Below are 21458 nucleotides of genomic sequence, written 5' to 3'. Positions count from 1 at the left end.
TGCGGTGAGAGATGGATTGCAGGTAGTTAGGAAAAACAAGCTGGTCCTGTCTCATAATTTCATCAGTGTGAGTGACTGGACGACTCTAAGAGTGACATCGTTTCTATGGAGAGACAGCTGTCAGGCACGGGAGAGGTGCCAGGGACTGCTCTGTCCTTCACTGCCCCGCGAACACACACACACACACACACACACACACACACACACACACACACACACACATACACACCTTTATCCAGTGATGATGGGAGGTCATCCAACCATTTAGCAGTACAGAGGATGTGATGTAGCTATCCCTGGCAGAGTCAACGCGGGAGGAAACCTGGGTTATGAGTTGTGGGTTGAGGAAATTCTCCTGTTTCTTCAGCTGGTTTTTTTTGGTGATTTCGGAGATACGTGGTTTTCTCCGGACAGTAACAACATGTAATTTCTTATATGATAAGCTAAAGTTTCTATCTCCATGTCCTAAGGGTTTCCTAATGCCCCAACTCTCCTAGCCGCCCTAGCTTTAGCCCAGCAAGTGAAGCTTTTTTCTCCTCCTAGTTCTACAAAGTTTTATTTAATGTGTTCAATTTTGCTTAAGGGTAAAAAAAAAAAATTGTTTCTGTTTATTATGTTCTCAATTGCAGCTGCCAGGCTCTTGTTATTCTGCCAAGCATATTGACCTTGTGAAAGACTTTGCATCCTGATATGTTTAAGCACCGCTGTGTCTGCGCCCCGAGGACACGCGTGGTCTTCACACACAACTTCCGAGGTGATGACAGCACATTGCCGGTTGCCTACAATATAATGTAATTTTAAGCACCTCCATCTTTTTTCCTCCTTTATACGCTCCTTAGGTTTATCCACTGTCCCTGCTTTCAGCTGCTTTGGCAGATCTTATGCGTATCCTGCTGGCGAAGCATTGATGCCGCTTATCAATGGCTTGTTTTTTTGGGGGTTTCTTTCCATACATGGTTATCTGAGTGACACCTCTGCAGCCCTGTTGTGTTTGCTTTTGTCCATGTAGCTGCAGCTGCTTCTCTCTCACCACTACACATCCTACGTCTGGCCTCTCTTAGCATCAAGTTTTGCTCTTTTGAACCCTTTGTCTGACTAACACTATCTGTCTATAGAACAGTTTCAGTTTGCTGGCTAACACTGACCTCTGTATGTAGTCTAAGCTGCTTTACCACATCCTGCCTCAGCCTCTAAATCTCTTCTTTGTTGTAAGGTTCATATTATACCATCTTCCTAATCTTTACAAAAGCTTCTCCAATATCCACAAAATTGTATCTTTGCCATACACTGTATTTTTTTTATTTTACCTTACAGTTCAGCTTAACAATCATTACCCTCAGTAAATCTCTGATCGCTCCGAGTCACGAGCAAGACGGAAGACGAACGTCATCATAACTGATCATCACGAATCAAATTGACGTCACTAACGCTTGCCGTCAGCTTGACTTCTGGGTCTGCACCCACCTACTTGAACTCAATCGCACAAGAAGACTCATCTCCTCTGAGAGCACCTCCTCTAACACCCTAATGTGCCTAACTAGCACTTATGCACTTCTTTACATGATCCTCTTGCACTTATCGAATAGATGTAGTACTAAATACTTACACCAAGGCCTCCTCCTGCACTGAGGCTTTAGTGATGTCCCTCACTTCGAAATTGCTTCGGATGAAAGCATCTGCTAAATGAGTAAATGTAGTGATGTCACTTTCACATGTATTTCTACTGTATCTCCACTATTACAATGCACTTTTTCCCCTTCACCTTCATTCTGTGACGTAGCACAAACAAAACAGTGAAGATTGAATGTGTTGCTCTCACCGCACACTTATTCTTGCCATTGTGACAACCTACAACAAACAACTTTTTGAGTACTTTATATGGACTTTTTTTTTTGCAGAATAAGTTGGCTAATAGAGAAAGTGTGTATTTTATTATCTTCCTTGAAAATAAAAATAATACAGCAGTATATGTCAAATGTAGTAAAGGTGAGGTTTGTTCTTCGACGCCGTTGCTCTGTCGAGACAGCAATTTAGATTAGTTTTCATGATTCCTTGCCATTAAATTACAGCGCCTTTTAAAACTCACTAAGTGCTCTGTGATGGCAGCAGGCTGTGATTGCTTTAGCGTTTTTTTTTCTGCGGCAGGACACTATAAATATAGAAGAAATTAATTCAATTTTGGGGTCATTATATTTGAGTAACTGCATTTACATAGCTAATTGTTGTTTCCACTTTTACATACCAGTGAGTAATGTCTGTTTAATTACTTTGCTTTCATGTTGAAATGATGTCTTTTTAACATAGTTATCTCGACGCAAAGATGTTTTATTACTTAAATTAGATAGGATGTGTGTGGGAGGCAGATATTTATTGATCATGGGTAACACTCACAAATAAGTTTTCCTGGAACTTTCAATTTGATTACTGAATTGCTCTGTGACCAAACATTTGCAAGCTGGGCTTTGTAATTAGAGTGTGTTTTTTTTTTTTTTTTTTTTTTTTTCCTCCTCTCAATCCCTGATGTGTCCAGTTCACTGGGCTGTGCATTCAACTCCCACACCGGCTATTGTCAACTCAGGTGGGCTTCCCCAAGCTCCTTGACCCCTCTCAAGATGGGCGAGCATGAATTACATTAGCCACAGTTATGTAAACATTAATTAGATGAGGGATTTAGATATTGGCACAACACCAATCTCCCGCCCTGCGTTGAGCTGGAAGCCATCGCTCTCGGCTATACACAAGTTTGTGTTTGTATCCCAGCGCACATGCATGTATGCATGGCTTTGTGTTTCTGTTATGCTCACAACAATGTATACTTTGCACTAATAAACCTCCGGCAGAAAGCAAGAGCTGAGACTATAAGTATGCGCAGCCATCTGCTTGATTGAGTTGTGTGATATAACACTGAGCCCCGGGGTGGACATAGTTTAGTTTAACTTGGGTTGGCAATGACTTTCAAACAAGGCAGAATGAACAGGAGCCTAACTAACCACAAGTAGGTTGTACGTAGCCTGCGGCGATTCACACAATTAAAGTCAAGATGCTGCTTTGTTGCACCCCTCCTCCCCGCCTGTAACAGCACGTAAAGAATAACAAAATGGATCCGTCATCCGTTATCTGCTGTAAATCATCTGTGACACTGAATCATCATGTTTTATTTGGGAGTACATATGGAGTCGAGGCCTTGCGGCTGTCACACGCATTACTCTCCATTGACACCATGTACGCAGGCAATGAGCAAATGAAACTGGGGTGTAAATTACCCATAAATCTCTGCTCCAGAGAAAAGTCTCGGGGAAGAAAAAAACCCCTTAAAATAAACCTGAGAATTAGCACAGGGCTGGTGATGTTTGATTTCACTCTGAGGTGCTTGTTTGAGTGAAAAAGTGGATGTGTGAGCGCAATGTCTTATTCTTATGAAAGAACTTAGAATGTTTGTAGCAACTGCGAATAATAGAAATGAAAGGCTTTCTTCACTTCCTGTGGAGTCCAGAATGACAGCAGAGCAGCAAGAGTGTAACGTTTCAAAGCCACCACTTCGCATCTAACCTCAGAGCCTGAGCAAGTGTGGACGAAATAACAGAAACACCAAATAATATCAAGCACCTAAGAGGGAGCAGTGTCGCGCTTTGCTTTGAAAGAGATTCAAGCCTTCTTCAGGTGCTGTCACAGTCTGAAACTTTGTTTATTGAATAGGAAAAAAAAAAAAAAAAAATCCCTCTGGAGGATGAAGGAGGTAGAAATCTGCTTTGCACGCTGAGATCCAAAACTACCCGTAGAAGTTCATTGATGTTCAGATCTTTTCATTTTCTGAGGTGGGGAAGGTTTTGTGCTCCTTACGCCAGGTTTTTTTGCTTCTTTGTGCAGAGGCGTTAGATAAAAGTGGTGTCTAAAAGGCAGCCCTGCCTTACATTCAAGTTTTGTATGCTGAAGGTCATAATGTACAGTTTTCTGAAGAATGATGACAGAGGTGCCAGTTCAATTTAGTGGTCATATCTGAGGCTGTTTGTTCGAGTTACTTAACCGCTATACTTTTAAGTGTCCATTTGTTTCTCTTTCACGGATGCACTTACTTACTGCTGTCGTGATTTGTAGAGGTCAGGTATTTGCCTCATGTTGAGGGGCAAACATACTTTAATTTTAGTCGTCATTTAAAGCCGACAGTCACCTTTGCATTTGTAACTGTAATGTGGTATAAATTCCATATTTCACGTGGTGTCTCTACGTTTCGCAAATACCTAAGAATGGCTTTTAAATGCAAATCACAGAGTTGTCAGTTCATTGATGAATTAGCTTCAGCTGTAAAATCATGACTATTACTCATTTGTGTGAACATACAAGCTTGCAACTTAAGGTTTAATTCAACCTGATGAATTTAATACAGTTTAGCACAAATTAAGCTTTACCTCCTAGATCAAATGTTTTTTTTTTTTTTAGAAACCAGGGGTGTTTGAGTATTCTAAACCTGAGACGCCCTGTGAAATTCCTCTAAATTGTTTCACTTACTCAAACTCTAGGGCATGGGGTGGGGAAAGGCACGGATTAAATTTACATATCAAAGCGAGCGTACCGATGCTTGAGGGTCCCTGCATAGATGTATGTGATCCATATTATTTATAGCTCAGGAACCTCCCCTGGGATCCTGATGCTGTTCGGCGTCTGTCATGCCACGAGAGAGGACAGTTGGGTGAATGTAGCTTGCAATTAGTGACTGTTGCATCATGTCAGGCCAAAGGGTTGCATGATGCGTGACCAACATTTAATCGCGGCATTGATCAGACAACTTTCGGGAGAACAAAGCAAACTGGCTGACAGGAGTCACACAGTCATCACAGCAGGAGAAGGTCTCTATATTATTATCACTGATTCTCCGCTCCGACATGAATCTGATCATGCAGGGACGCTTAGCATGCCAGCAACGCACTGACACTCTGTTAGCGATAAGTGACAGTGGCCCTGAGGATGAGAAGAGCAAGGTGATTTCTGCCCTTTTGCTAATGAGCACCGCTTCTCTGAGTCACACATCGACTGATCCAGGAGGAGTTGCTCCTGTTGAACGGCGCTGTTGTCAAGTCAGTCCATGATTAGGGATACACATGCAAAAACACCAAAGCCACTATAGTGGAATCATTTAAACAACAAAAATGATCTTGAGTTGCAAAAGAAGCCAAAAGACAAGTTCATCTCTAAACTTGAGCTCTGCGTCACTGATTTGGAGTCATCATTTACGTCCTCGCTTGCATCTCCTGCTCAACGCTTTACTATTGCAAATGTGTATGAGTTTTTGAAGTTCAATAAAATGTCTGATTGACTATCCCACAAGGGAGGCGACAGCACTTCCACAGGGTCTTCAGTGAATCTCTAAAAAGGCCAATTTGTCACTTGTCAGAATACATATTTTGTTTGAAACAATTTCTTTCTGTATCATCATTTTTTTGTATCTTTTTTTTTTTTTTTTACATTCCCCATGATCCATTGCCATCAAATGGTGGGCGTCAAGTTGAGCAGCACTTAGTGGCTAAAAGCCTTCTTGTCTGTAATAACGCATGTGAGGGTATATCATCAAGACAGCTTTCTGTCTTTTTGTAAGTCACATTTTCACACAAACTGATCAGTGCTCTTTAAATTGCATTACAAAACAGTGCTATACATGAAACTATATACATTCTGTTCTGCTGTTGTCGGTGTGTACGTCATATCTGTAACAAGCATGCTGTTTCCCAAAATAATGTGTGGTTGACCAAATTCTACATCCTTCCTGCAGTGAACAATTCCCCAGAGGAATTAATGGCTGTCTGCATTCATTAAGCTCAGTATCAGTCTAATTATGCGCCAGTGTGCACCTATGGACTAATTAACGGGGGATCAATAAGGGCCCTGGATGCCCCTCACGTAGGGGCCCGGCGCTCAGCCCCCTCATTATTGGAGCTGTACCGAGGCTTCAAAGAGGATTTCTCAGGCTCTACCCGAGGGGCTGGATGACACATTAGGCTGCACAGGTTCGGCAAAAGTTGGTGTCTCTGCTCCTCTCTCTCTTTTTCTGTGTGTGTGTGTGTGTGCGTGTGCATGTGCGTGTGTGTGTGTGTGTGTGTGTGTGTGTGATGGGGGATCTGATTATATGTATGTGAAAAATACCACAGGCTGTAGAAGAAGATGACAAGCTATTTTAAGACACTCCACAAGTTATAAAACCCAGTGGAAATTTGACGTGATCATGAGGTGAAAGACTGGAAGGATCTGTGACAGTGTAAATTTAACCATAATGTTTCTGCATTGCTAATATATTAAATCTCTATCCAGTTATTGTGTGCTGAATTTAAAGGAACAGTTTGGCATTTTAGAAAATAGGCGTATTCACTTTCTTTCGGATAATTAGTTACGAAGGTTGATACCACTCTCATATCTGTAGGGTAAATATGAAGCTACAGGGTTAGGGTTAGCAGCTAATTAGCTTAGCTTAGTGTAGCCTAGCATGAAGACTGGAAACAGGAGGAAACAGAAAGTGTGGCTCTGTCCAAAGTTTTAAAAAAAAATCCACTTACCAGCTCAATAAACACATCATATCTCTTTTGTTTTATTAGTATGAAAACAGAAGTGAAAAAATAACACTTAATATTTTTACAGGAGATTGCTCCAGGAAGTGACTTCACCCCACCAAAATAAAACCCTGTTAAACCATGTGTATTGTTTTTACACCTCGGTTTTGTATGGATTAATCAGGCAAGATATAACATGCCAAACCATGCTAGCTGTTCCCCCTTGTCTCCACAAGACATCAAATAGGCTTATTTACCAAAATGAGAACTATCCCTTTAAGCTCAGTCTTACTGAAATACTTCAAAATAGATAGATATCATTTTAATTGACTGGGAATGATGGGTAGGCTGTGACCTGCAGTGAAGTGCTGTATGTGGATCCTGACTGACTGTTGATGCCGAAAAATACAGAAAAAAGTACCAGCTGTTGGTGAAGGAGACTTGAAGATTTGTTAATCACTTACTAATCATTTCATCATTATTCTCACAAAGTTGGTGGACTTGGTGGAGGCTCTGGCTCATCAGAGTACAGGGTGTACCCGATGATGTCACTGCGATAAGCCCCCACAGTGCTGCTGAATACAAAACTGAGGGACGACCTCTGTAAGTTGCCATGACACCAGGCGCTACCCAGCTCTGTCTGCTTCCAACATCCAGCATGGAGCCACTGCAGCACACACAAACACACACACACACACACACACACACATACAAACACATACGACATGCACTTGCTTGCATGATCTGGTATCCTTGCTACACACACACACACACACACACACACATACAAACACATACGTCATGCACTTGCTTGCATGATCTGGTATCCTTGCTACACACACATACACACACACACACACACACTGGTAATGTGGTTGGAATGATATCTCAAGGACTCTCCTCTCCATGCCGTGCTGGTTCTAGGAAGCGGGCCAGGTTCTGGGGTGCAGCTGAACTGTTTCACTCTCTTCACCTGGAGGGAGAGAGTGTTCACTTCCGGGAGACCACAGCTTTGTTTCCTGCTCACCTGCAAACGGCACACCCACTGTGATCTGGCTGCGGAGAGCTGGGTAATACCTGGCACAGCATGAGGTCTAAACACAGGATTACCTTTTGCCCTCTGTTGTCATGGTTTAAAAGGTTTGAAATTAATACAAGAGATGCAGCAAAGTGACAGCAACCCTTTGTTGATGCCTCTTTACCTTGCAAAAAAGCAGTTGATGCAGTTTATCTTCTCGCCTGTCCTTATTAGAGTGTGAGGTACCATGCGGCGCAGGCAGTAGTTTGGGAGCAGCAGGTAGCTGTGAGGCATTGCACTGGGCCAAATGGTGTTTCTGTCCCAACCACAGCAGATCAATAAAAAAGCTCTGACCTCAACTGTCAGCCAACTAAACTCCGTTCGCCAGGGGACACTCATTTCCCTCTCGACGTGGAAACAGGAAGTATTGAATGTAATCTACAAAAGTGCCTAAGCCTGTCAGCTAACAGCGCAGTCATGTGGATTGTGTGTTTTGCATGAGCAGCTTAGGGTTAACGCGGACAGACAGACCCTTTTATTGATTTCTGTCTGAGAAATCATGTCACGTGAAGCTGTTACCCATATTTACCACAGTGATGGATCTGTAGGCTCACTGTATGTACAGGGAATATTTTAATCCTCCTATATGCTCCTATGACATGTATGAACCTTGAAATGTCTCCTATGCGTGCTCACTCCCTTTTTTTTCCTTAATAAAAGCGGACATCACCTTGTAAAACATACAAAAATACAGCATGTTGTTATTGAAGACAGAAACTGAAATATAGTTTACAAAATACTGTAAAATGTGAAAAAAAGCCTTCTCTGTCCTCCAACCAAGTAGGTCAAAGAATTTTATGTAATAATGCAACGACTATAAATACACAAGCAAACTGTCAGCAGCTAATCATGTCTGATTTATGCCAGGATGGTGCTGATGAGATTATTTTGCTCTCCTTCTATATCTGGCCCTCCAGCGCTCTCACCTCTTCTTTGATGCTAACAGGTCAACTTTGGGAAGGAGAGGGAAGTTTCAAAGCCTCAGGCTCGTTTTTGCATGAATGAATGTCTTTTATTTCCCCCTGTGATTCATGGATCATCATGGCCACCAGCTAGTAGGTATTTAAAGATGAAGATGACAAAAAGAGAAGCGCACACATCGTCACATGACCAACGTTTTTTCACAAATACAGAATAGAGATACAGCTGTAACCCGTGAAAAGCTGTGTGAAAAGCTTCAAATAAACCGGAGAAACACAGCATTTTAACTGCACATGTGCATGCATTCTATAAATAGGGCTATAAAATGTGGCATGAACGGTTTTTGTAGCCCTTTAAATAATGCAAAACACTGATCGTGTTAGAGTTACGGGTTTGCCCCTGTTTAGTGAACCATTCACAAGTTCTATTCATTCATAAAAAAAAAAACCGTAGCTGTGCAAAGGTGCTTAATCTTTTCATTATATCTCAGTTATTTTATTACGTGTCAGCCTTGCCCTCAAAATGAAGATACATTCACTTATGTGATATATTCTGCTTAAATAATCAAGTTCATGGTCGTGTATAGAGAAAGAAATGTTTAGGATTTTGTTCATGATCCCCCTTGTGTTCAATACTATCATACAAACAGTACATGCAAACGAAAAAAATGATTTAACCTTTATTTAACCAGAAAGTCTACCACAATACCATGACACCTTGAGAGGCATAAGAGAGCAAATGTGACTATTTAGAATAGTTACATTCCTCCTAAAAACCCCTTTTGGATGTGTGGGTTGAATGCCTGACATGAAGGTAGTGTTTCCAAATGCAGTCTTATGCACAGTTCAGACTCTGAGGCTCATCCATCTAGCTGTTTGAAATAGGACAAAAAGACATACGTGAACTTTGCTGATATACATGTATTTTCAGGGAGGTCCATTCAGTTGACCATATAAATTACAGTGATGAGTTTGTGAATAAACAGGGTCAAGCCTCCGCAGGCTGTTATGTAAGGGGAGACATTTCTTAAAACAAAAATAAAAAACCTAGTTTAGGTTTAATTTTCTTTACAAAATTTCAAGAGAAATTCCCCATTATTGAGATATTTTATGTTACTGCTTACCACGATACTCTGCATTAGGAACTCAGGTAGGACTAATGTCAGTTTAAAATCCTCCTGCAAGTCCAAAACATCAATTTTTCAGGGGCTTGCAGGGAAAAAAAAAGAGTCAAAGAATCTAGTTGATAAAGAGGACTGAGCTCCTTTGGCTGAAACTAACAAATGAAAAAAATCGAAACCTGCCAGGGTTTTCACATGAAAGCATTAATGTGTTATGAAGAGAACTCTTTCGAAATCTTATCCTCTTAAGCACATTTAAAAGCTGTGGAGACGCAGACACTGACAGTGAGAATGACTTTGCTCCATGGTCACAGCTCAAAGAGAGCTTTATCTGGCCTGTGCTGTGTATTCTTCCATAAGAGAAACACCATGGAAAAGTAATCCCGTTTGGATGAACTTACCCCGGATCAAAAGTCAGCAAAAAAATCCTCAACACTTGTGGAGACAGTGGATGACACATGCAGGCAGCTGAGGCCAGCGACTAACTAGTGGACTGTGTTTAAATTGGCTGATTTTTAGACAATATGCATCCACGTCACAGAGGACCTTATAGCCTTTTCTAAATCACAACAGGGACTTTGGGCCACTAATTACGCATTTCCTCCTCACATCTCCAAACACAGCATCACTTGTGACCTTATCTCTGTGCCTGTCAGAGTGTTAGCATTCACATGGCAAGTGTGGTGATGAATGTAATTACAGGAGCCCAAAATAATAACACCACTGTCGTAGAGAAACCGGCAGCCAGTCTGTCGTAATAGGACCCCCACGCGCCCCCCCCCCCTCCAAATTAGTGGAGACAAGGGCAAAAATAGAGTTATTATAGTCCTGGATCTATGGCAGAAACACATACAGAATACATTACAGAGAGGGGAGGATATTAATACTTTACTGAATTTAATCTCTCATGAAAACACTTACAGTAATCCTATTATAAAGTTTATCACACAGAACTTTAAAATGACATGCAGCCATTATAAAAGTCACGGCACAGAAACTCACAGAGAAGAAAACACCAAAGAAGACTTTAATATATTTCTTGACTCTATAAACAATATATACTCAAGTAAAAAAGCTTCCAAAGTATCCCTAACTTTAGCGGGGAAAAGATATGTGCTGCAAAGAAATATATATCACTTTTATTTAGGTTTTTTCCCACACTGTTGTATTTTGTCACTGATATAATTATTGTATTTTGATCAATCTTAATATTAAATACAAAATGAGTTTGTACACTCAAATAATTAGTAATGCAGTTTATTTATTATTAGAATTATTCTTTCTTTCATGTTTAGCACAGGTAAGTGAAATGCACTTGCATTTTGGCTGTTTTTGCTGTTTCAATAATAAAATGAAAGAAATAAAATCAGCATGAAAACCAACTAATGAGCACTAATAAGTATACATATGCTTATACTTATGGGGATTTTTAATTTCAAGTATGCCAATTAAAAAAGAATGTAACTCTATATAGAAATATTGAATTTGAGATTGTTGTACAACATGATCATTGGCATGTTTTGTCAGCCGCTGTTTCCAAGGTCAAGAATGAACGTTAACACTCAACTTTTAAATCAACATGGACAAGAAACCCTTGTGCTCAGAAAAATTTTGAAAAAAAAACACTAAAACAAATGTGTTTTGCTTAGTATTACTTTACCTGGATGTTTGAGCTTCTCTCTGCGGAATGATTTACGCATGCACACAGTTTGATACTAGTTGACTGTTTTCACATGAGGGAAAGTTTCTCTGAGCTCACCCTGCCTCTCAGTTCAGACTTATAGATATGAGATGATTTTGTGGGGTCATAAAGTTTGGAAGCCAGTCATTGGTCCAGTATGCAACTTACATAAGTTCAAAGTGGAGACTTGAAACTTCCAGTGCACATATACTGAGAGTGGACTGTTAAGTGAAGCGGTGATGGAAGTTAAATGTTTGTATTAAGAAATATTTGCATATTCATAGATTCTGGATTTTTCCAGAGGCAGTAGGCATAGTTTTAAGATCTTTAAGATCTTTTAAAATGAAGTAAACTTTTGTGTAAAAATTCAGAGTATTTTGATGTGTCTTGAAACATGTCTGAAAGGAATTTCTCATATTACTGCAAAAGATGAGTAGCTATACATATTTTTCTATGTATATTCGGTTTTTTTTTAGGCTTTTTTGTCATCTATTTATTCCTGTAGGCTCATTCATTTCACTCCTATTGTTTCCCCTATAACTATGACTGGTTCATTGTCTGTATGTTGTTGAATTAAAAAATAAAAAAAACTCACACGAGGAAATGTAACAATGTCACCCTCTTGTGGCCACAGGTGGAACTTCCCCACGCGAACTGTGACCCGGAAGAAGTTCCGTGTGTTTTTCTGGTTCGCACGTGGGGAGTGAAACATTTAACAGCACTGGGCAACATGGCTGCGTGCAGTGTGGAAGAGCTGTTAGCTAAAGCTGAGCAAGAAGAGGCAGAAAAACTGCGAAGTATCTCCGTCCACAAAGAGCTGGACCTGGAGTTTGACGTCGGTAACCTGCTGGCGTGTGACAAAAACCGCATCGAGTCCCGGGACTTCAAGGAGCAGAAGAAAGAGGACTTCCTGCGGTCTTTAGCTCGTGACAACACACAACTCCTCATCAACGAGATCTGGAAGCAGCCCACGGAGAGGGTCGAGGAGGCGATAGTGGCTAAACTACCGGAGCCGACGACCCCGCTGCCCAGAGAGAAGCCGCCTCCAAAGCCCAAACCTCCGACCAAATGGGAGCAGTTCGCCAAACTGAAGGGCATACAGAAGAAGAAGAAGACCAACTTGGTCTGGGATGAAACTGCGAAGGAGTGGAAGAGGCGCTGGGGCTACAAGAGGGCCAACGATGACACCAAGGACTGGCTGATTGAGGTGCCGGAGACCGCAGACCCGAATGAGGACCAGTTCGCCAAACGCGTCAAAGCCAAGAAGGAGAGGGTGGCCAAGAACGAGTTCAACAGGCTGAAGAACATCGCCAGGGCGCAGAAAGTCAAAATCCCAGGAGTGGGGCTGACCCCTACAGCCCAGCAGTCCAAAGACGAGCTGGCCAGAGCCGTCAGTGTGGCCAGATCCTCCACAGCATCCGCGGGGAGGTTCCAGGACCGGCTGCCTAAAGAGAAACCACCAAAGAACACAGGCAAGAAGAGGAAGTTTGAGCCCCTCATTGGTGACTTTTCTAATGAGAAGCAGAAGCAGCTGGAGCTTCTGAAAATCATGGACAGCAAGAAGCCCAAGTTGGACATCACCAAGGCTGTCAACAAACAGATGAGAGAGGAGGACAGGGAGGAGGCCGCAGCAAAATACAAGAAGGGAGCAGGGAAGAAGGGACGCAAAGGCAACATGGGAGGAAAAGGCAAAGGAAAGGGTGGGAAAGGCAAATTTGGGAAAGCAGGTGGAGGAGGAGGAGGTGGTGGAGGAAAGAAGAGATCTAAACCTGGGAAGCGCTGAGGACTCTCATCTCCTGCGTCCTGCTACATCTGTTGTGCCTTGGCATCAAAGCGTTGGACTGGACATTCATGATGCAATAAGTGACTGTTTGATTCATCTGTGAATGATGGGTGTGATGTTGTGACTGTCCAGGATTTTTGAGGCTCTTCCACTTTATGTAAATTAGTTTTACTGTAAATTGGTCCCAGTATGTGTAATATTAATGTAAAACACTGATAAATACACTTAAATCTTGCAGCCCAAATTAAAATCAGGTGATATTGTTTCCTCTCCTGTTTTTAATTGAATGCTGAATTTACAGTCGTCACAGCTATGAAAGATATTAAATATTCTGATTTACAAAATAGTAGCTTCAAAACTGCTTATTGTTCCCCAGTGTCATTCTACATACCATTAGTCAACTGACAGAAAAGGAATCAGCAACTATTTTTAAACATCACCTGACTCCAGCTGTTTCATAACTTTGAACATCTTTGAGTTTGGGGCTGTTAGTTGGACAAAACAAGACATTTTTAAACATCAATCTAAAATGGAAATAATAAAAAAATTTAAGTCTACACATCTAATTTTGGACTCTAAATCTAACATAGGAAGCAAAAATGAAAACCACATTATGATAAAAGGCAATGCATCACGTTTATCACAGCATTGTGAATTGTAACATTTCATACACAGGCAACTAGCAGCAGAGGTGAGGTCTTTAGCCTGTTTTGTAAAGTAGCCTTAGTTGGGACACATCTAACATCTCTCCTGGAAGGTTATTCCAGTTATGTGTAGCATGATAAGTGAATGCAGCTCCACCCTGTTTTGTTTTAACCCTAGGAACACTGAGTAGACTGGTCCCTGATGATCTAAGAGTTCTAGAGGGCTCATAAACACATTCAAAACACCAAACATTAGACGTTTCCTTCACTTGTTAATTGACTGTAATCGTCAAAGCTGTCATGTGTGGCACTGTAAAGCATAAAACAGTACACCATAATTTGCTGTAGTGTAACAGAACCGCAATAGAAAACAAGACAGTAGATGTACTGGAGTAATGGTGAAGTCATTACGCCGTGATGATGCCCGGAGAAATGTTCAAAAACTTGTTAAATTCTAAGATGACACTAAGAAAAGCACTGGTGTCAATATAATATTTAAGAAATACATAAGTCTGACAGTTGACAAATGTTATATATTTTCATATTGCCCCAACCTGCTATGAAAGATCTTGATATTATATTTATATTTCCATTTGTCAGGTTCCTTAAATTCAACTGCAGTAACAAACAGGCCGGTGATGGCATGTCAGCCTGAATAATTAATGGAGCAGAGATGGTTGATGTATAAAGCAATCTTATATTTCTATCATATCTCCTTCATCTCTGCTCATGTCCAGTGTAAAACATGTGGGTCACAATATATATTTGTTGCACGTCCCATATTTTCTTCGTACTTACCCTAAATTGTCTTAACAGATAAATGCTTGAACTTTGAGCTGCCCAGTGCTCATGTATTTTCTTCTTCCGAGAAGTGAACATCAGATCAGTTTTCTAAGAAGCTTAGCTGTGGTTATTGGTTATGTAAGGCTTTGCTTTGGCCCTGGTGTCTAGACTGAGGCATCACACTGAATTAGGAGCAGTGAGAAGTGCAGTGGAGGGCTCTCGATGCAAGAATTGGCATCTTTAGTACATTTGTACACATCCTAAAACCATTTAAAGCTGTTAATAACACTTTAGGTAGCATTTCTTTAGTCACCATATTACTTGAATGGTATTTTGGTCTGCACAGGTTTATAATTTCATGTTCTGTCTGTTTTGAGAGAGAGAGCTGTCTTAGACCCAGAGGGGCTGCAATCCAGCAGAGTATTCTGCAGGACTCTCGAGGCCATAGATAATGAGGTTAATTAGTTGTCTCATCCATTTACAGGTGTTTCCTCTTTCAGACATGTGTACAAACACACTTCTCCTCGCACAGTTCACCAAGCTAATCCGTGGTCTTCCTGACAGGGTTTCAACCTTATTTCCTGGTAACGGTTTGTAATTATTTGGGAAGATAAAATGCACATTTTTTCTATTGAGATTTGTTACAGAAAATAAAGTTAATGAAGTTCAATATACATTCATCACAACCTTTTATGGGTTATTAAATGCCATGTTTCATAATTGTTGCAGGCTTGCAAGAAACTTCCAGTGCTCAGATATGATCATCTGGCTGAGTGATCTCACGTGTTATTGATGGATGCTTTTTAATCGCCGACACAAGCTCACAGCCAAGCTCCGTCGCACCGGAGCGGGAGAGGGGAGGTGGTGGTGGTGGTGTCGGGGGGTGTTCAATCACCATCTGTTGAGCAATCCGCCACTCTGTCCCAAGCCCATTCATCTTTGTCCCTGCTCACCCAGGCCACTGGAAAATGGGACACAGTCAATAACCCTAAATCAATCAAGCCCTGTTGATGAGGTAAAATTATGAATTCTCATCCACGTCAGGCGGGCGGTGGCAGTGGCCTCTAAACTTATCTTGCATGTGACCAGATGGTCAAAGAACAATAGGCACTGGCATGATGATGAGGTGGTCAAGCATGATCTCTGGGATGAAGTCCGCCTTTTATTCCATTGCTCAACTCAAAATTGTTGAAAAAAGATCTGTGATATTTAACCTTGAAATCTAAGTAAAACTCAAACATTAATCTAATGATCATTCACTTTTCTACCATAAATTCAGATTTATTTATTTTTTTGTCCCTAGTCTTGTGCAGTACATGCTTGTGTGTGTTGCACCCTAGCAAGGATGTGTTGTTGCTTGTGTCCAGCTCCAGTCAGTGCTGCAGTGGATTAGTCAGCTGCATTTATTTAAAGGTAGTGGAGAGAGAGCGCAGCAGCCTCGGTCAGTGTGCAAGTTTCAGATCTTCAAGATGCAGCGCATCTACATGCACAGCAATGAACACTTTGAAGTCTTCACCACTGTCCTTGCTCCACAAGGTGAGTGGAATCATATCTGCAGTGAAGCGTGGCTTAGCATGACATTATTTGCACTGTTGGTGGGGGGAAAGATGGCAGATGATTAAGAAATAATGGGGTAAATCTTTTGTTTTCTCTCCTTAAAGAGAGCTCATTTACTGAAGGTCATGGTTGCATTGATACATTTGCACATGCATTTACGTGAAGATTCAAATGTACATGATGAAACTAACCTTTTTGCTGATTCATCTCCACTTTTGATGGTTAACAGGGAGGTATCGATACAGAGCAGAAGCTGAAAAGGCAAGTTGACCGTTCTTCTTAATAGAAAAATCCATCAAATATTCATTAATATAAAGCTGGATCTTTGGCTGCATGTTGTTAATTTACACTCTCATGTCAGACAGAAATAGAAAGCAAAATTCACAATTTCATAAGTGTCACATATACCCGGACTGATGGATATGAGTTTGACATTGATGTTATGTAAAGTCAACCAATTTCCTGTAACTCCATTATGTGTTTCATTTATCTAATTCTTCTGACGAACATGCACCATATTTAGATGGAACAGATAATGGAGAGTAGACCCAGATTTAGGGTTTCTATTTCACTGCACAGCAGTTAATCTCTGAGTCTTGACACATAATCCTCTCTCCTCACTGAGTCTGACCTGTAAACTGCAAAGACCACTCGGACACTGACAACAGCTTTTGACACTAGAACACAAAGCAATGCGACCAACCACACCTGATCTAAATTTAGTATAAAAATGTGAAAGAGCCTCTTGAAGTTTGAAATACACAATTCAGACTAAAACTGGCTGTTACTCTCCTTCTGTCCTTTAGATGGTGGTGGTGCATAGCTACAGGCCACACTGGCCAGATGATCTGGAGCTGTCTCTAGGTGACGTCATCCTGGTGCTGTCCAAACATGAGGAGGAGAGGTGGTTTGGGCGGCTGCAGGACGGCCAGCAGGGCTACTTCCCCGCCTCCTGTGTGATGGAGCTGAGCCAGGTTGGTTTGCCCCTGAATTTGCTCAGCAATGCAGCATGACTGGACTGTGCTGTTGCTGCTGCTGCTGCTGCTGCTGCTGCTTATATCTGAGGGCAGATTTGTCATTTGTATTCTATTCTGTTCTCCTCTTCCATAACAGTGTAGGCTTCAGTTTAATACTGTGAGCAATGGGACTGTACAGAAAAACATTATTTCTTCTCAGAATAATTTTGATTATTTCAATTTAGATATTTCTCTCTTTTTGTTTGGTTTTTGAGTGGTAAATTCTTAATAAATAATAATAATACCTAGTATTTTTCTCACAATTTAACCCTGATTGTTGCATATTCAATCATGAATATTTAATGTAACTAATATTACAACTTGAGTTTAGTTAACTCATTATGAGGAATACTACTTAGCCAGTGAAAACACTGTGTTATGTTTTAGTGAGAGTTTTCTGAGGTTTGAAAAAATAACCCGGATGATGTCATAGTGATTTTCTAACATTTTTCTAACAAAAAGTCTGCATTACAAACTAATGAGTTGCATTATGGGAAATGTAAGATCCAGTGTTTGTGGATCTTGGCACAGACTAGAGACTAAAAGTCAGGATATTTCAGACTCTAATCTAACGCTAACTTTTTTTTATTTGGCTCTTGTGAACCCCCCACTTTATTATAATATTATACTAAATCATTTCATCATTTAAAGTTACAGAGAAATATTTAGAATTTTGAGATCATCCCCTTTACAGGTGGGTTTAACAGGAGAGCTACAAAGCTGTTTGTATCATGTGATACATGATACAAATCACATGATTTTTTGAGACCTCTAAGCTGTTATTAATGGTTAATACATAAATCACCATTTGTGTACAGTCTGGCACATGTTAACTGCTCTTTAGTGAATAACAGTGCAATTGCTTACTTATCAAATTCAAGATGGCTCAGCGCTGCACTCAGATGACTTACCAAGCTACTCATTTAGCTCATTTTGAGAAAGTAATTGTAAGAGTAATTTTATTAATATTTTAACATTAGTGTTTCCTGGAATGAAGCAGTATATAATTATAAGTTCTGTATGCATTGTGTCATAATGCCATATTGAAAATGTATTTATCAAATATGATACAACAGGTACTTGATGTGTCTGTGAATCCCTGAGTGTCGTATTTACATATTATATACATAAATATGGTAATGTTTCCGTCATTAGTGTGTTTTGCTGTATGAATAGACTTGATATAATATTTTAAGTTAGTTTTGGACAATACTTTAATTTTTACTATAGCAAAACCACAGATCATATAATGGCAAAGACATGTTCAATCTAAGGATCAAATAGTGCAAATAAACTTAGATTTCTGTTCCACAAATGTCTAGATAAAGAAAATAAAGCAAAAATAACTGATTTAGTGTGAAAATAGTAGAACCGATAGAGGACAGCATCAGAGACAGTGTGCGGGTTATTTCAGGACATCAAGACAATTTTAACTCAAGCGCAGTTTGTTTTCACTCTCAGCCGAATCTTCCTCCCAGAGGCCCGCGAAGGAGTGTATCTCTGAGAACCTCAGCGTGGGACAACGACTCAGGCGTACGCAGTAGATATGGAAAGTAAGTGTAAACCCATACAGCAGCCATAATAAAAAATACACATCCCCCCATCAAAAGGTGCATGCATACACATCATGCACACACACCAGGCACCCAGCAGCTGTTCCCCACATCCCCCATCCCCGAGTCCCATCCCACTGCTCTCCGCCCAGCGCCCCTGAACAGGTGGCCCCTCTCGTCTCTCATTAGTTGACAAAGCACACTGATTACTAAACCCCCAAACGCACACATACATGCAGAAGTGCATACGCACACATACACACACACACACACACACACACTAGTCAATCCCCTCTCACTACACTGCATCTCATTAAGGCCAAAGAGAAGCAGGAGGGAAAGGAAAGACTGTAGTTTTGCATCTAAAAGGATGTGGAAATGTTTGACAGAATAATCAAATTCTTAAAATCATTTTTACGATGTATTGTCAAATATTCATTATTTTATAAGGGACATGTTAAATCTTTTAGCTACTACAGCTACAACTAGAGCTGTCTGCTAGGGTACTGTATCTCTCTTGCAGTTTGTGTGAGGGTAGGGGGTATTTATATTTGACGGCCTGCCACTAAACTTTGCTTACACACACATAGACACACACACTACACAGAACCCTCTGTACAACTCCGTGCCTGTCTTGTCTGCTCGCGGTGGAATTTGGGTCACGAGGAATAAACAGGGCCTTTGTGTTTGTTATTTCCTCTTTGTCCCCCAGTGGACACATTCTGCAGGCGCTCAGGAGGGGGAGCAGAGGAGGTGGAGGAGGAGGGGGAGGAGGAATGGCGCTGGATGGGAGCCAGGGTGAGCGCGAGGGCCCCTTCCTGGTGCGCAGGCCCCAGATCCCTCTGCCTCAGCCTGTGGCCTCCCAACCTCAGACACACAGATCCCCAGGCCTGCTCCACAGGATTTTGTCCAAGTGCCGGAAAAAGAGTGAATGCCAGGGAGCCACCAACGGGGCCTTCGAGGGTGACTAAGAGGCCCTCCTCTTTGTCCTGGGTGGCTGAGCTGAGTTCACTGAGGTGGGCGGACTGCCAGGTTGTAGGGTGAGGAGAGAAGCTTCTGAAATATCGAAGACAGGTCTCGAATATCCCGATTTGAGCAAGTACTTGTTGCCAAATCCGGTTTTCTTGACTTGGCTGCATTCCAAGAAACAAGAGGTTAAATCCATCCCAATGCGAACGTACACAGACACACGCAAATTAATGACGTCACAGAAGGTGTTTTGCCTATTACATCTAATGGACAGCGCCTGCTGTGACGTCATTGATGGGGGCGTGGCCAGAAGTGCAACATACCTGAAAGATTGAATTTACAGAGAGCTGAGCAGCTGCTGTTTTTGTTTTGTTTTTTTTTGCTGTTTTTCAGCAAGCAAGATCAAATGCCAGATATATGCTTTGAAAAATATATAATCACTGTCACTGCAGTCATAAGTGTTATTAAGGGTATTAACTAGAGGGGATCAGTGATGGGACAAGTGATGCATCTGATCCAGTTTATCCTTTTTCTACAACTCTGATGCTGTTACCTAGGAGAAATGTTATTTCAGTTGTCTGTTTCATCATTCATGTTTCTTTACTTCATCTGCTCATGTGAATCTGTGTATACATATGTATATATATATATATATGGCTGTATAATATTCAAGTTATAATTATTATGGTTATAAAACCAGCAAATGCTCACCAGCTAACATCTTTTTATTTCAGTGGAAACATGCCTCAGTATATTACCTCATACTTCAACTCCTGTTCATTTTCCTTTGAACACACTGGGCCTCCCTCCTATTTAACAGTGCTGGAGAGAGAACTCTCTCAAGCGAAAGGAAGTGTGATTGAGGCCTGCTGAAAGCCTCGCCAAAGGACCAGGGATTGTGCCGGTTGCCCCGGCAACGACAAAGCAGCTCTCAGAAGTCACACGTAGTCTTCTTCTGTGGTGCCTCCCAGCATGTCCCCGTAGCGGGGTCTCTATAGGGTGGGCTGTAGATTACCTCCTTGCAGAGGACACAAACACCAAACCTAATCCTAACCTTGGCCTTGACCTCCGCAGGGGAAACACACTCCTCCTCCTCCCCCACCGTTTGATATAATCCTTTGTAATAAAGGCAGTAGGAGGCAGTCACTCTGGGGCCAGTGTTTGGGAGGCATGTCTTGCACAGGGAAGGGCGTAAATGTTACAAAAAAAGACAGCTCCACTGGTCCCCTTGAGCAAACTGTGATTCATTAGAAGAATATCTGAGAGGGCTTTCCACTGCCGTTACTGTTACGGCTTATCTCTAGCCTGTGGCTCTATTTCAGTAGGAAACATAAAACCAGATTACAGATTTTAACAAGGTTTCTGTATAATATGTGGATAAATAAGAGCTGTATGACATATCACTTCTCTTATAGCTGGGATTGGCACTCACTTATATATGCTTGACAGTGATTTATTCAAATTCAGATAAGGCCACATACTGTTGCTTCAAAACATAGCAAGTCCTCAGTCAAAGAGAAGCTTACAGTGTGCGCTGGCTTACCTCACACGGTGCTGACACACACAAGTGGAAACAGTGACCTATATTGGGCAGAAAGGCCAGGGTCCAGTAACACACACACATACACACACACACACACACACACACACACAATCCCAGGGCTGTGGACTCTCCCGCCTAAAAGTGTCCTATCCCTGCTGTTTTGTGCTGGGTGTCTTCGGGGGAATGGGGGGAAGGAGAGGGGGAGGAGGGGTAACAGGGTGCCTGCCAGATGACTGCTCTGTCAGCCCTATAATGGGCTGCCATCTGCTGTCTA

At 41.4% G+C, this 21458-nt stretch overlaps 1 protein-coding gene across 1 annotated transcript; it reads left to right on the top strand.

Annotated features, from left to right (window-relative positions):
• Positions 1 to 12014: 12014 nt before the first annotated feature.
• rrs1 (ribosome biogenesis regulator homolog) lies at positions 12015 to 13382 on the top strand. Its single transcript, XM_022744212.1, has one exon. It carries the CDS (start codon positions 12067 to 12069, stop codon positions 13117 to 13119), a length of 1053 nt encoding a protein of 350 aa, XP_022599933.1. The 5' UTR covers positions 12015 to 12066; the 3' UTR covers positions 13120 to 13382.
• Positions 13383 to 21458: the final 8076 nt, after the last annotated feature.

This window comes from Seriola dumerili, unplaced genomic scaffold (genome assembly GCF_002260705.1).
Source record: "Seriola dumerili isolate Sdu_G_001 unplaced genomic scaffold, Sdu_1.0 BDQW01000079.1, whole genome shotgun sequence".
Classification (NCBI taxonomy): Eukaryota; Metazoa; Chordata; class Actinopteri; order Carangiformes; family Carangidae; genus Seriola; species Seriola dumerili.
Note: the sequence above shows the minus strand (reverse complement) of the source record. Positions and strands in the feature narration are given on the sequence as shown.

Excerpts from the sequence above, each read along its gene's own strand:
- rrs1 (XM_022744212.1), top strand. The coding sequence starts at position 12,067 with ATGGCTGCGTGCAGTGTGGAAGAGCTGTTAGCTAAAGCTGAGCAAGAA.